Consider the following 15,726-nt stretch of genomic DNA (forward strand, 5'->3'; position numbering starts at 1 on the left):
ATTCAGGTTCTGTATTTGTGGCCCTCCGAAGTTACTAGTGAAAAGTAGAGCAATCTTTTGGCCAAGGCGTCTTTCTCTCTGAACTTAGGTGTCTGGCCAAGATGACCTCTGCAGGACTCGGTGTGTATTATTGGGATAAATGCTTTTTAAATTTACTTAAGGGAACATCTCTCTAGAACTTGATGCCTCAAGTGAATCATCATTTTTTAAAAATTAAATATATATTATTTAGAGCAGTTCCTCCTCTCATTTGGGTAACTGTGTTCATCTTTTACAAAAGTTATCTACAGGAGGACACTTAGTAGCTCCATTTGTGTTCCGTTTCCCACCAATCCTGAGGGCCGTCCCGGTCTTTCATGGCAATGTGGACTAAAGACAGCCAAGCTTAGGGGTTGGCTTTTTGCATCTGTTGTTTATTTTTTCTTCATCCTTGCTCATAGGGACCGAATGCTGGTGTTTGAAGAACTTTCAGACATCTTCTCTGACCATAACAACCATCTGACCAGTCGGGAACTGCTCATGAAGGTGAGGCTCCTGCTGCGCTGGCCTGGGAAACCATTTATATCGCCTCCCAGGGAAATGCAATTTTTATCTCATCCGTAATCTAGGAAACTTGGGACTTAGAAAATTAAAAGCCCACTTGAACTTTCTCCTTCCACCCTTTCCTCCTTCCCACCCACACAACTGAATAAAAACCGGGGTTCAGATGTGCAGGTCTCTAATAAGCAACTACTCAGTGCTAGCAGTTGCATGAATGAGCGGCCTTGAAATAGTCCTTCTCAGCAAAAACGGCTCTTTGAATATTTGAATAACAGGGGCCAGTCTGCAATTCCACATCCTTTTTTTTTTTTAAACCAAATTGCACAATATTTTTCAGTCAGCAGTGTTTATTGAGCACCAGATAAGTGGTGACTCTTGAACTGCCTTTGGGCAAAGGGGCAGCCTGGCTCTTTATACACATCCTTAGAAACACGTTAAATGCCTAGCATTTAGAAAGCATTGGACTTGCATCTAGAAATATGAAGATTTATAGCACAGCCTGTATCTAGGAGTTCACCCGTAGTTGGGGGCTGTGGGCAATACAGTACCCACTCACATGACAGATAACTTCATCACACTCAATGGGGCATTAATATAGGCCAGGTCCTGTCTTCATAGCTTCCGACCATCTAAATTTCGTCATCTTCTTTGTAGATAGCCAAGACCCATAGTGGATGTAGCATGTCCCTAGTTCCTAAGGTACACACCTAACATGTAATGTAGCTGAATTTTGAATCCAACTTAGGGCCAATCAAAGACCTGTGCTTTGTTCCCCTGACGCCTGGTCCACTGCCTTGTGAGAAGCACACTCTCAGACTGTTGTTGACTCTGTAGGTTAGTGCATTTGTCCCTCATATAACTTTCTGTTTTCCTGCCTTGGTTCCTTCTTGGAGCAGATGATACAGGGTGGTCAGTTTATGCTGATGTCTGACTTGGGCTGCAGACTGCCCGATTACCTGCACCCTGATGATTCATGTGACTGTGTAACTCCTTACTTTATGTCTTTCTGTATTCGCAGACTTTAACTGGAAACCCATTTGCCTGGAAGGCCATGGCTTAGTGGCCTCCCAGTCTGCAGCACAGAGCTAGACTAACTGGAGCCACACACTGAAATCCCAATAGCCCTGAATCATCCTTCCAAAGCAGATAAATTGAATTGTGTGCCGCTCATTGCCGGGTGACAGTCTTCTGGCTGAAACCTTAGATGCAGGCTATATCTGGACATTAAAGGTCCCATAAACCTTTCTCAAACGGAGACATCCACCTCGGGACTCTAAGCTAAATGTCATATAAGGCTCCAACAAACTTGGCGATGAGTTTGGGTGGCCTGTACATTGTCATGAGTGCTGGTGGAGCGCCCTGGGCAGTCCATATGTGTGTGCAGGTCCCTTTCCCATTAGCTCTGTTGATCATTATTCATGTGAAGTGTATAGTTCTGGGTGTCAGTTCTCAACACACTTGTAAATAATGAGATCAAGGTACTTAAGTTCTCAAAATAAGCACTAAGAAAAACTACTGGGCCCTGTTTTTAGTATGTTACTCCTAGACTCTGATTTATAGGTGAGCAATCTTAGTTTAAAATGACCTATCTTCTACTTCTGGGTGCATGTAATATGCCACTTCTCTAAAATTATGGCCCAGATAACATACTCAGTAAACATTTGTGGTTTCCTTCTAACTGTTGAGAAAACATTTCTTAATTTCTTTTCAAAGACTGTCTTAAATTTATGATTTCTTCAACCTTATGATTTCTGAAACTTAGAAGAATTGCAAATTATTGAATCTATAGATGTTAAAACAACAGAAAGCAGAATACCACCAAATCGTGGTTCTTGTGCCTTTGGGTGGATGACAATTATTCCCAGTTGCTTTAATATGAACAACTTCTAAAAACCCTCCCGGAGTCTGGCTCTGGCGGAAAAGGACAGTCAGTGAGGCTCTATAGTGCATCAGCACCAAGGTCAGAGCAAGAGGCAGCTCACCCGCAAACGCCCACCCAAACAAAGCTGCTGGTTGCTCCTGGGCTGCAGTTTCACCATCATAGTCTTAAAATGGAGCCGGCAGCCAGCAGACAGAGTCACTGGAGACTTGGCGTGAGTCTCTCTGAGGCACCAGAGCAACACAAAGGCAGCTGGAGTCTGCAGGAGCAGAGACAAAGGAAGAGTGAGACACCGGAGAAGCTCGCTCTGGGGAGAAGGTCAGAGGTGCAGAGGGCAGGAGGAGCGAGGATCGGAGGGAGAGGCTGGAGGAAGCACAGGGGGAAATCTGAAGTCCACTGACACAGAGGTGATGACTGAAGTCATTTCCGATGATACAAGTCTGCTGGAAACAAGACGACTAGGGAAGAGGGAAGAGTAGCCAGGAGTCTGCGTGTGAGCCATGAAGGAGGCCGGAGGAAAGAACCAGAGTGGTGCATTACAGGAGCCCACGGATGGTTTGCAGGAGGTTCAGAGGGGTGGTGGTGGGGGGATGGCAGGGTAAAGAATATCAGGCTGAGGGAGGAAATAGCTGTAGGTATTGGATGTGGCAGTTGAATGGATTTCCAGTTGGCATTCCATCAGGAAGAGCTAGCAGCGACCAGTCGTCTCTTCTTGTCCTTTTCTTTTTCTTTAGGTGTCATCTCACTGTGTGGTTCAGGCCAACCTTGAATTCACAGTGTAGCCCAGGCTGGCCTTGGACTCATGATCCTCCTGCCATAACCTCCCATGTGCTCAGATTTCAGGAGTGCACTGCGCATGGCTGACTTGTCAGTTTTATGGCAGTGCTGCCTGCAGGGATGGACTCCATTTGTAGGAACCCACAAAGTTGTGGGATCAGTAAAACTTGCTCCTCATCTCTGGCCTTTTTATCTCCCGCTCATCGGATGGAGTCTTCAGTGATCCTTAAAACCCCTCTGTTGTTTTATGATTCTTAGGTTTAACTTTTTAGAAGTCCTTGTTAGGAGTTTTAGATAAGCAAGGGCATGGTGGAACACATTTTTAGTTCCAGCACTTAGGAAACAGAGACAAGTAACTCTGTGGGGCCATTGTGTTCCATAGCAAGTTCCAGGCTAGCCAGAACTACACCATTAAACTCTGTATTTTTTTTTTAAAGAATTTTTAGCAGAATTGATTTCTCACTCCAAACTAGATCTTCAGGATCCGGGAGCTCTTGTAAATGCCTGGCATGGGAAGTGGCACATACCAGACTATTACCAAGAGTTCCCAGGAGAAACTGGGTACTAGAATGCCATGAGATGCTAGCTCTTGCTCTCAGCATCTGTCGTAGGGACCACTGAGGTAGGTTCTGTTTCCGAGTGGCATGTCCCAGACAGGATCACAGCTGGTAAATGACAGAATGTATTTATGCCTGGGCACTACCAGTCAGACCCTGACACTGAGGAAGATTCTTTTTGTAATTGTACGGTAATGTAAGGTCACATGCTTATAATGCAATAAACCCGGAAGAAACTGACTAAGGAAAAACTAATATAGAGTTTACCCTGAATTGCAAAATTGCCTTCCATTCATGCAGTTCCTGGAAAATGAGAACTTAACAAGACTAAAACCACAAAACTGAAACATTTTATGTTCAGTCAGCAAACCCATGCTGTTGTTACACAGAAGTTTGGTTCTTGTGCCAGGCAGCTGGCAGGGAGCATGGGTGGCCATCTGTCCTCAGACCCCAAGAAAAATGGTAGACTGGTGAGAGTTCCAAACTGGAGAGACATCTTAGGAGGACCAAGTGAACCCGCAAATGGCCCACCTTCCATTAATCACGATGTACTGGAGTTCCTCAAAATCTTGCTGGGCAAAGGTTTCATTTAGCTAAGAAGCACCACACAGACCCCTTCCTTCCCAGAATGCTGGCGCATTCATTCCAGGCCAAGATAAAGAAGTCATAAAATTTGCAGGAAGAAAGCTCATTTCTAAGACATAAGATTACTTGGAAAGAAACCTGAGATGTGTAGAAAACACCTCTCATTTTGGAAGTCACCTACCTTGTGTTGATGATTGATTTTCTAAGTAAAATTAGGGACCCTGCTTTTACAGGGCTGGGGAGGGGGAGACTTGTATAATCCCAGGCCACTGGCTGCAGAGACTAGTCTGCGGCAATGCCCCCAGCCCCAGTACAGCCCAAGGGCCTGCAGGGGGCTTCTTTATTTGCATGGCATCTTGGAACACAGGAAGAGATTGTATTCTAGAACCTAGACACCTCTTCCCTTCTCTCCTGATTGGAATCCTCCATGAATCTCCTCTATGTGCGCTCTGTCTCTTAGGAAGGAACCTCAAAATTTGCAAACCTGGACAGCAGTGTGAAAGAAAACCAGAAGCGGACTCAGAGGCGGCTGCAGCTGCAGAAGGATATGGTATGTGTGCCTGTGTTCTCCGGCAGGAGAATAGCCCTGTGTACTTGGCCAGGCAGCTGGCACACGACCCCAGCATCTTCCATCTGCAGGGCACCTGGACTTGTCAAAGCTCTCTCTCATTCTTTGCCTTAACCTGTGAAGTTTTTATCAGAAGTGTTAGACCCAGTGAGAAATGAACACCAAGAGTTGCAAATTCCATAGACCACCACCCCTCCTCCCCACCACCCCTCCCCCCAGCCAGCCCTATTCCCCACCACCCCTCCAGATGATGATAAAGGAAAGTGTGCAGTGGGCATATCTCCATCCTTCTTGCCATCCCCTCCACCCACTTTTACATTCTAGGTTGCTGCCACTTTGGTCAGAAGCCTCCTAGGCTTCCTGTCTAGATCAGCTTTGGGCATATAATGACCCAGGAAAGATAGTCTCCTCTTAGGAAGATTTGGTCCTTGTATTTAGATACCATGACTCATTTGTTCCCAGCCTCCCTAATCATTGCTTAGCTCTCCTTACTAGTTCTGGGTCCTAACCAGATCTAGTCCAGTTCTCAGAGAATACCAGGCCTCCTTTCTGAAGGCAGAGACATATTTATCATCATCTTTGGCTCTGTCCTTAAATCCTCAGCTTCTAGCAGGGGTGGGGGTGGGGTGGGGGACAGAAAGGGAGATTAGAGACTAGACAGCGAATATTCTCACCCTTGCCTGGAGAGAACTTTCCTTAGGGCTGGCCATAGATTGGCAATACTTTTGAGGGTTGGAACTCTTCTGTAACCTAAAAGCTGACCAAACTTGAAAGTGTTTCACATTGTTTTGGTTGTTCAGAGACAGTTAAAAATAGCTGCTACCGAGGGAGGGGTAGAGATTATTTTAGTTCAGGATAAGACCTTGTACACACAACGGGGGAGGACAAACTAAACTGCAGCCGACAGTAAGTTTCTGAAGGACAAAGTCCTGCATGGTGTGAACTGGCTGAGCACACGGCCCGCCTTGCGCCAAGTGGCCTGGCCTTGCCCTGGCTCCGACCGTGCTCCTGCCAGAGTTTCCCTAAGTACCTGCATACATGAGAAGGTGTCCGTTTCCAGCCCACTGTTTCTTTCTCTGAAGAGTGCTTGTGCCTCAGTGGGCTGTGGGAACACAGACAGCTCCAAAGGAGATTTGGTGGGATGAATATTAAAACCTCTGCTCATTTCTCCCCACCTTTAACAACATTTATGATGGTGGTGAAACAGACAGTCCTAAGAAATTACACTGACAGAATCCTGTCAGTTAAAACCCAGACCTCGCTTGGAATTCACCTGTCTGTTGTAGGACCCAGTCCAGCGTGCCAACAGCGCGCCAACAGCATGCCAACAGCACTGGCTGTCAGCATTTTCCAGTCACTTCTAGTCCGTGGCAGCTCCAGAGCCTTAACGTGCTTGTCATGACTACGACAGTCATCAGGAGTACCACCCGGGTCTCCTGTAGAATGCCCCACAGTCTGGGTTTGTCTTTGTTTGTCTAGTGATTAAACCGAGGTCACACCTGTTTGGAAAGAATGTCACGGGAATGAAATACCCCTCTTGTCACATCCTGTCAAAGAGTTATGTGGTGTCAGAGTGGCATCTGCTGTCATGTTGATGGTGTCCCTGGCGATGAACCCACCATTACCTTGGTTAAAATAGAGTTTGCCAGATTTACCTCTGTAAAGCCAGCCCTCTCTGTCTTCCTGCATTGCTAAAAGTGATGGCCCAGAAACCTTGCCCTGGGAAATAGTGGTATATTCTAAATGTTGCTGAGGCCATGGCCATCAGGGCATTCCAAACTTCTGGAATTGTCTACACACATTGACGAGAGCAGACCTCACTGACCAGAGCCTGGTCACAGTAGACCCCACTATGAACGCACTTGTACACGCATATGATCTCTGGGCTAGAGGCTTGCTTTTCCTGAATAAAAGTTAGACATTAGGTCATGTAGTTCCTGTCATGTTTACGTAGGTCTTTAAAGCAATTTCAGTCCTGCAGGAGACACTAATAATTCCAGATTAGTTTTGCCTGGCTCCCTTTCCTCTGGTTGTGTGGGTTACCGAAGCCGTTAAACATTTCAGTGACAGTAAAGAAAGCTCCATCTTCTTCAGGGTGTGATGCAGGGAACTGTTCCTTACCTGGGCACCTTCCTGACCGACCTGACCATGCTGGACACTGCTCTGCAGGACTACATTGAGGTGGGTTCTCTGCAGCTGCCTGCAGCTGTGCCAGTTCCCTGCAGCCGAGCCTATGGCCTTCTTCTTGGCTTCCTGGGGAAGAAATTTGTTTCTCTCAGTATCTTTTTAGAGCCCACAATGCACACGATAGTGGACTGGGCAGTAAGAAAACAAAACAAGCACCAGAAGACCCCAGAAATGGCGCAGAGGCCAGCGAAAGCAATCGCTGCCTATTGAAACAGGCAGCCGTGGATAGGAACGGTAGCAGTGAGCACAGAGTGCAGTGGGAGCCGAGGGAACACGTTAGATGGAGGAGCACGATTGGGTCCCTATGAAGACACACGATGAAAGCCTCTTGAGGGGTGGGGTCTGAGCGTGGACACTGCAGATGGACTTGAAGAGATGAAACACCCCAGCTTTCTGCCTGGAGAGTAAAGAATGAACAAGATGAATGAATTTTGCAACAGGTCCTCCTCTTTTCTTTGTAATCATGTGTCCCCGCCTCCTGCTCTGGAGTGTCCACTTGGATCCGCCTACTGTCTCTCTTCTGCAGTGACGTCAGGTGAATTCCATCCAAACAGGCAGCCTGTTGATAGCCACACTAAAATGTTAAGTAGAAAGAATCTGATATTTGAAATGAGATTTAAAGGTTATTTGTAGGGCTTGGCTTCTAGCTCCAAGCACTTGCCTCTCATGTCCTGGTTCAGTTCACAGCAATGCCTAATAAACATAAACAAACCACAGGCGAAACATAGCACACTACAAACCAAAAGCAGCCTGCGCATGTGCACATCGCTGTGTCTCCTGTGCAGCCTGCATGCGTGTACTGCAACTAGAAAGGGAAGCTGCTTTACAGACTTTCAAGGATTCTTTAGGTGGTGTAGGCATGCCTGTCAACTTTGCATTGCCCGAGCACGAGTCTCTTCGTGGCCTCTGTCTCATCTTATCTCAGGAAACACCCTTCTGTGCTGAGGAACTGCGTGGAGTAGGCAAATACAGAGAAATTAAATTTAACCTACTGAGAACAGGGATGGCGGTGATGAAGAATTGAAACTTCATTTCCGTGGTGCTGTGGAGAAGTGACTTCCCTTCTGATCAACCACTGACGCTTTGGTTTCCAGCATGAGTCAGTGGCATCTGCTTTATTGTCTTGGGTCAAGGGGATGAGTGGGGTGGAGTTTGCTCTTTCAGATTTTAAGAAATGGTTGTCTACCCTGACCTGTCATCAATGAACATTGTTCTCTAAGAAAAAGGTGATTGTCTTCCTCTGTAGCTGCCATGTTAATGGAAGCATTAATAATGACAACTCTGTCATTCCCTTGACCTATTTAGTGTGAGCCACAACAGCACAGGGCTCTGCAGTTTGGTTGATTACACTCTTTAAATATTTCTTTCAGGGTGGACTGATCAACTTTGAGAAAAGAAGAAGGGTAAGTGGAACTCTCACCTTTGCTTTGCCAGTTTATTTTATCTGGGCATGAAAAACTGAAAGAAGTAGAGATAAATCTTGTTCTTTTATTTTTGGAGAGGCAGAAAAATGATACTCACTAAACATTTTAAATATACCATTATGTTTGTCATGTTCATATATATCACTCCATGAGAGCCCCACAAGGTCATTTCCCTCATCTTCAGTTAAAGATGAAGATGGAAGAGATTGAGTAGCTGGTCCAGAGACAGCTAGTGATGAGCCAGATGAGTTCAGATTTTGTCCAGCTGCAAAGCTCATTAATAAATTAAAGGTAGTATAGATCTGTGCATGTAGCTCAATGGTAGGGCACTTGAACTAGCATGCATAAGGTCTTGCATTTGATTCCTAACACACACACACACACACACACACACATTGACAGATTTCTTTCCTTACCCCTGCCTCATCTGCTTCTTTACAACTACTTTTAGAAAAGCAGGTTTACTCTATAGTTAGTAATAATGTATTGTGCATATGAAAATTATTGCTGAGAATAGATTTTGAATATTTTCCTACAGAGAAGTATGTGAAATACTTAATATGTTAGTTAGCTTGGTTTAGTCATCCTACAACAAATACCTATTCCAAAATATCATGTGTACACCTTGCATATATGCTTTTTTGAGACAGAGTTTCTCTGTGTAGCTTTGGAGCCTGTCCTGGAACTCATTCTGTAGACCAGGCTGGCCTCGAACTCACAGAGATCTACCTACCTCTGATTCTCATAAGGGTTAAAGGCATTTACCACTACCATATGTGTGTGTGTGTGTGTGTGTGTGTGTGTGTATCCATTTTTTGTTAGTTGAATAAAAAACCACCAAGTTTATCTATCAAGGAAATAAGTTTCTAAGAGTGAATGGCGTTAATAAAGATGGTTGCTCCGGTGGGTCTGTCTGGGTGAGGAGACGACATAAACTTCCCCATTAGATTATCCTTCCTGCCAGTTTAAGAAGGATATTCTATATCAAACTTGAATCTTTCTATGGATAGAATAGTTCTGCACTATGTTTTTTAAGTGAAAATATTTCTATAATTTCTCCGTCAAATGGGCATGAGAGAGGCCTTTGAATGTTTGAAAGGAAGATGGGTGAGTGTTATAACTGCCCTGCAGAGCTTCACTGTCTTCTGTCCGTCCTTCCATTCTGCCAGCACCGCTGATGTACCTAACAGGGAGTTTGGAGACAATCCAGGAGGGAGACAGGCGGATGAGCAGGCAGCCATAATTCATCTTTATCTAAGTTCAAAGCAGAAGTGGAGGCTCTTAGAGAAGCACTAGGAGGCTGAGTGTAGTCTCAGCTTGTGAACAGTGCTGGAGTGAAGACCATGGGGCTTGATGTGAACATGGTGCGAGCAGCCAGCCAGGCTAGGACCGACCGGAGCTTTCTGTCCCTCACCCTCTGAACCTTCTGTGGCATGGTGGGAAATACTCCATGTCTGCACTGGGTGCGGATGAGACCACTGATTTGAAGGCTGCGATCCCAAGACCCTGCCAGCTCTTCAGTTACTTCTGCCGTGTCCTGTTTTGCCCCCACAGTGCCCCATGCTTGGGCCTTTACGTTCAGCATTAACCTGGAAACTGCTTCCTTTCCTTTTAAGACTAAGAAGTTAGACATTTGCAGAGTTTGGGTAGGAAACCTAAATCTACAGTTTGTCCTCACTGCTGACATTATGAAAGGAACCTTGAAGCCTGTTAAGAAGTATAAATAATTTTGGACATAATCATGTACTTGCTTTGCTTGTTCTCTCGTGAGCTTCAGAAGGTTAGTTAAAAGATTTAGTAGAGTAGTAAAAACCCAAGGATTCAGGAAGCCTAAACATAAGCTTTGTGAGAGCCGTGCTGTTTAGATGGTTGGCCCCACCAGTGCGTATTTATTGAGGGGAAGCACTGGAGAAGCTGTGGTGGGGAGCTGGGAGCTTCTTGACTTGAAACATTTCTTTCCTTCCTTCCTTCTTTGTTTCTTTCTTTTCTACTCTCTCTCTTTTTAAGAAAGAGGAGTAAAACTCAATTATGTATTTCACCAATCTTATACTTAAAAGGAAAAAGAATCCCAAGAATGGCAGTAGGGAGGCCAAGGCACCATTGTAAACTGAGCCAGAGACTAGTTGGCCTGCTTTTGATGGTGGCTTTAGTCATATGAATTTTCTTTTCAAAGAGAAAAGAACAGAAGCATGCAAGAACTTAAGGGGTTTGAAGTGGTATGTATGTGTATTTTAAATTTATTTTTGTTTGTGGTAATAGGAATTAAACCCAGGATGTTGTGTCAGGCACACACTCAACCACCGATCCACATCCCCACCCCTGAGTTAGAGCTTTTAAGACTCATTCATTTACTTTCCAAAGCAGCAGCATTTCAGAGTCCTCTTTATTTTCCTCCTTAGGGTGTTACATTTCCATGTTAAGAAGACTGGTATTTGTTATTATCTTATTCGTTATTATTTATAATAATACAAATCTGTAATTTGTTATTTGTAATATCTTATTATTACAAATCTCCTTTTGGTTTTCTGTCTGATGTAGGAATTTGAAGTGATTGCCCAGATAAAGCTCCTACAGTCCGCTTGCAACAGCTACTGCATGACCCCGGACCAGAAGTTTATCCAGTGGTTCCAGAGGCAGCAGCTGCTAACAGAGGAGGAGAGGTAGGCTGGGTTATCACCCATCAGGGAGGAACCCCCTTGCATGCAGTGGCCAGGACCTTGCTAGGTCATCTCTTCAATGGCTCTTGGGTTCCTGTTCTAAGTGTCCTGGTCCTTGGTTTTCAGAGGGAAACTGAGTGGTCAGGACCAGGGAATGGGCATTTAAGTCCTGCCCTGCCACCCTGCTTTGAAATCTGGAGTAGTTCCTTTATTCTTCCTCATCTTCAGGATGCCTGTTTGTAAAAATGTTTATTTTAAGCATAAGATCGTATTCTGGAAAGTACCGTTAGAATGCCACTGCCATTGTCACAGAGTTGACAGCATTAGTTTTCAGGGAGCGGAAGAGGAAGAGGAACCCATGAGAGATGAAATAAGAGAAGAACTGAAGTGCTGGGAACCTGTGGGCAGGAGGAGGTCATTGACGGAGGAATAAGGGGGATGGGATGCTTTGCAGATCTACCCCGTAGGCTGGGCTGTGAAGAGAGATTTCACCAGAAGAGCCAGAGAAGAACATTCCAGACAGAGCAAGACAGGGACCCGAGCAAAAGCCTGGTGTCTGGGGGGCAGTGGTGCCTCTGTGTGGGTGAGGCACAGGGCACATGTTTCAAGACATTGCTGGTGTGCACTGAAAGGCACACAGAGCCTAGCTAGTGCTTTAATGCTGCCCAGTGGGTTAAGACCTTCCTTCTAGTCTGATGGCTGCCAGTGGTCTGTAGGCCTTATGTGGCATGTTGCCTGTTTTCACATTTTTAAGTGGCAGAAGGAAAAAATAAAAGAAGGATAATGTGGCATGAGATAGTTACTTGAAATTTAAATTTCAGGATCCCTAAATAACGCTTTAGCGGAATATAGCCCATTCATTTACATCCTATCTGTGGTTGCTCTCATGCATTAAAGGCAGACCATATGGCCCGCCACCTAAAATACCTACTATCTGGTCTGATTCAGAGAAAGTTTGCCGAGCACTGAAGTAGACCTCAGATTTTCTTTGAAGATTTATCATACGGAAGAGTGAAATTGACAGCAAAATAAGTATTTGTCAATGAGGAGTTAACGGCTTTGAGGGGCATAGCTGGTTCTGTCAGCTGATTACCGCCTCTGCGTTGATGGCCTAATGCTGGCCATCGTGGCCCGCCTCCTTCTTACTGTGTTCCATTTTCGTGCCTGTGCTGGATACAGCTACAGGCTTGGACAAGACGCTCTTCAGATCAGAAGCTCCTCTTGTATTTGCATCAGTTACTATTTGCCTGGCCTACCAATGCCAGTATCCGAAGCCTGGGTGTTTTTAATTGAGCAGGTATTGACAATTAAAGATAAGGTTTGTAGTTATATTTATTTATCTTTATAAATAACATAATTGCTTATGTCTGTTCCCCAAAGGTTAGATATTCTACATAAATACCTTCTTTCGTTTTTCTACCATAAAAATGTGTGTGTTTGCCCATAAACACAAGCACATTGGGAGGAGGAAGCAGAAAAGAAATGGAGGTGGGGGTCGTCGAGGGGGGGGGATTCTTCAAGCTCCGGCCTTGCGGTGGGATGAGGATGATCACAGGGCAGGCTGCAGTCAGCTGCTTCTGCTGCCAGTCACACGTCCTTGTATGGAATCCTACAGAAGGGAGCAGGCTCTGTCTGTCTGCTGGTGAGAGGATTAGGGAGAAGGGGAGGCACACAGTGTAAATGTACCGAGTGTGGCCACAAGCGAACACCCTCTGCCATCCATGCCACAGCACCATAGTCTACAGCTCTACTTTGATATTCGGAGCCTTCCTCTAGATTGGTGTTCCAGCAAACCACGTGAGTTGGGAGTCAGTTCTGTGCTTAAACACTGACCTCGGACCTCCTGTCTTTCCCAGCTATGCCCTCTCCTGTGAGATTGAAGCAGCTGCCGACGCCAGCACCACCTCACCTAAGCCTCGGAAGAGCATGGTGAAGAGGCTGAGCCTGTGAGTCCCCACCACCGCCAGGGGTCTTGTCGGAGTTGGGAGGAAATGTATTCAGCAGCTCTGAGTGTCCACTTAGTGTGCTTCCTGTCATGAGCTCAAAAGGCGCATTGCACTGGCCCATTCCTGCCCCCTCCCTGTAGCGTGACCCTCTGCCCTCTCATCCAGCAGCAGTTTGCCCGTCTGCCTGTCCTCTTGTCCTATCAGCTCATTCTCTACTAAATAGCTTGGTGATCCTTCAAACGACAGACTGACTTTTTAAAAGCACCCAGTAGTTTTATTTTGAAATCTCAGCTCTAGGTCCTAGTTTACTGGGCCCCGTGTGATCGACTTCCAGCTTTCCTCTTACAACGCTTGCCCTGGTCCACTGAGGTCCACCACATCACCCTGTAAACACACCAGGCAGTTGCCTGTACACTAGCCCTTCCCGTGGCTTAAAATGCTCTTTTTTTCCTGGATGTTGTTAAGAGTGGTCATCTCCTAAGAGTGACCTTCCGACAGTGACGTCATCCTCACTCGTGCTGACTTTTTCACAGTTTAGAGTATTACAATAGAAACATTACCCATCAGGTATGGGAGATGAAGAGGCCTTCTATGGTCAATTTTGTGAGACTCCACTCCCTCTGGATAGAATCCAGAGACCTTAGACTGTCTAAGGCCCCCTTGCCCTGCGGCATCAGCACCGCCCCAGCAGCCTGTCCCTGTCCTTCACTCACCAGGTGCAGCCACTCTCAGTTCCAGGAACTCATCTCCCAGCGAGCCTCGGGCTCACTCTCTGACGCCCCTCGACAGGCTTGTTGACACCATAACCCGTTCACATCACCTGTCTGTGGTGCCCTCCCTTGGGTGTCTTTCATCTTTGTTTTTCCCATCACATTTACCTTCATCTAACATGCTGTATGTGTCTGTTGTAGAGAATTTAAGCGCCATGAGGGTAAGCTTTGTTTTTATTTGTTGCTCTGACCACAGAGTCTAAACGCTGCCACATACACAGTTAAGTGAGTATTGGATGTGTTTAGAAATTAAAATGAACCGAATGCTAGGGCTCTTATGAGAGCAATACAATGTGTTTATGAACATAATCTAGGAAAAGGTTTCTCTTTAGCTCCAGTCACACAGAACAGGAAATGGAAGTATGGACAAAGTAGCTCTTGTGCTTGTAATGGGAGGACCTGGATGCACACCTAAGATTCGGCTCAGAGTTAAGTTTATAGATGCTTTTTCAGTTCTCTTTTTCCTTAAGATCTGTAGGGATTTCCCTTACAGCTTGATGCCACCTCAGCTGAAAAGAGGTTTTAGTATTTCTTACATAGTTGTTTTATGGGGAAGGGGTTTGGGTTATTGTAGTTCTCCAGATGGCTCAAAGCAGAAGTGTTCTTCCTTGGTTTCTTATCCTACCTGCGAAATGACATTCTGAAGGAAGAGAGAGGAGGGAGAACCAGTGGAGGGAAGAAGGGGAATAAGACACTGTTCCTTAGAGCCCGGGCTTTGGACCAGCTTCTGTAGGAGGAGCTCGAGCACCTCTCTGCTCCAAAAAGTTGATCTTTAGACTTTAATTCCAGGAAGTCTAAATTTAATTTTAGACTTTAATTCCTCTTATGCAGCTCCCTGAGTTCATAAACTTGAGTCTGATCTTTTGGGTGATGTTATCTGCACTGGCCGGGGACAAGCAAGAATATCCCTTAGGAATATTGGCTAGTTTTCCCAGGCCAAGTAATTCACCTTGACACACCCAACCCCACCAACCATCATGTAGACATCTTGGTTAGCATTTCTGATGTGGGGGTATAATGTTTCCTGGATCTGTGGACTTTTGTAGCTCAGCGTTTCTGGAATCTTCTCAGCCCCTGTATCTTCCTACGTTCCCTTTTCCAGTCTCATAGTCTTGCTGCATAGCTGCTCTTATACATGGGCGGGACTTCCTGTTGTTTCCACGTGTCCTTCAGCCTCCGTTTCCTTAGCTTTGCTTCTTGATGCTGATTTCTGAGGATTTCTTTCTAGATCTACTCATGATTTTCTTTTCTTCTCTTTCTCTTTTTTTTAAAACTTCTTTATTGAATCTTGGGGTTCACATTATGCACCACAATTCTGTTCACCCCAAGTCCTCCCATTTCCCTCCCTCATCCCTGTTGCATCCTGATTTTTTTCATAATTGTTTTCTTCAACAGTTATTTAACCCTACTGAGTTTTTTAAAATCACTATACATTTCACTTCTATGTGATTTTTTTTTTCAGATCCTCTTTTTTGTTAGAGTGGCCTTGCTCTGAACAGATTTACGTTTTCTTATGTTTTTAATGTTTTAAAATATACTTATAAAACTCGGCCTTTGGTGGACATTCAAATATTTGTCAAGTGAATGAATGAATGAATGAATGAATGACTGCTTTGGCTATGACCGTTCCATATCAGAATTTCCCAGGAGTCGGGGTCTCCTGCCCATTATGTCTGCTTATTCTCTGAATATAGAGTGGTTCTTGGTGTATATTTTGTAATTCTGTATTGCAAGCTTATCTTTATAAAGGGATTCTCTGCAGCTTGTGTAAAAGATATAGTCTTCCTGAAAAATAAATTCTATCTGTCTGTCTATCCGTCTGTCCATCTGTCCGTC

The 15,726-nt window shown here is 45.2% G+C and overlaps 1 protein-coding gene across 2 annotated transcripts in view; it reads left to right on the plus strand.

Moving 5' to 3' along the window:
- The window catches only part of Rgl1 (ral guanine nucleotide dissociation stimulator like 1), a 248,957-nt gene that overhangs the window by 218,484 nt on the left and 14,747 nt on the right, over window positions 1–15,726 (plus strand). For both annotated transcript variants that reach the window (XM_038349180.2, XM_038349183.2), the window contains 6 exons: window positions 441–525; window positions 4,799–4,888; window positions 7,001–7,087; window positions 8,464–8,496; window positions 11,056–11,177; window positions 13,031–13,120. In XM_038349180.2, coding sequence (XP_038205108.1) covers window positions 441–525; window positions 4,799–4,888; window positions 7,001–7,087; window positions 8,464–8,496; window positions 11,056–11,177; window positions 13,031–13,120 — 507 coding nt within the window. The remainder of the gene's footprint in view (window positions 1–440; window positions 526–4,798; window positions 4,889–7,000; window positions 7,088–8,463; window positions 8,497–11,055; window positions 11,178–13,030; window positions 13,121–15,726) is intronic.

Source organism: Arvicola amphibius, chromosome 12, assembly GCF_903992535.2.
Source record: "Arvicola amphibius chromosome 12, mArvAmp1.2, whole genome shotgun sequence".
NCBI lineage: Eukaryota > Metazoa > Chordata > Mammalia > Rodentia > Cricetidae > Arvicola > Arvicola amphibius.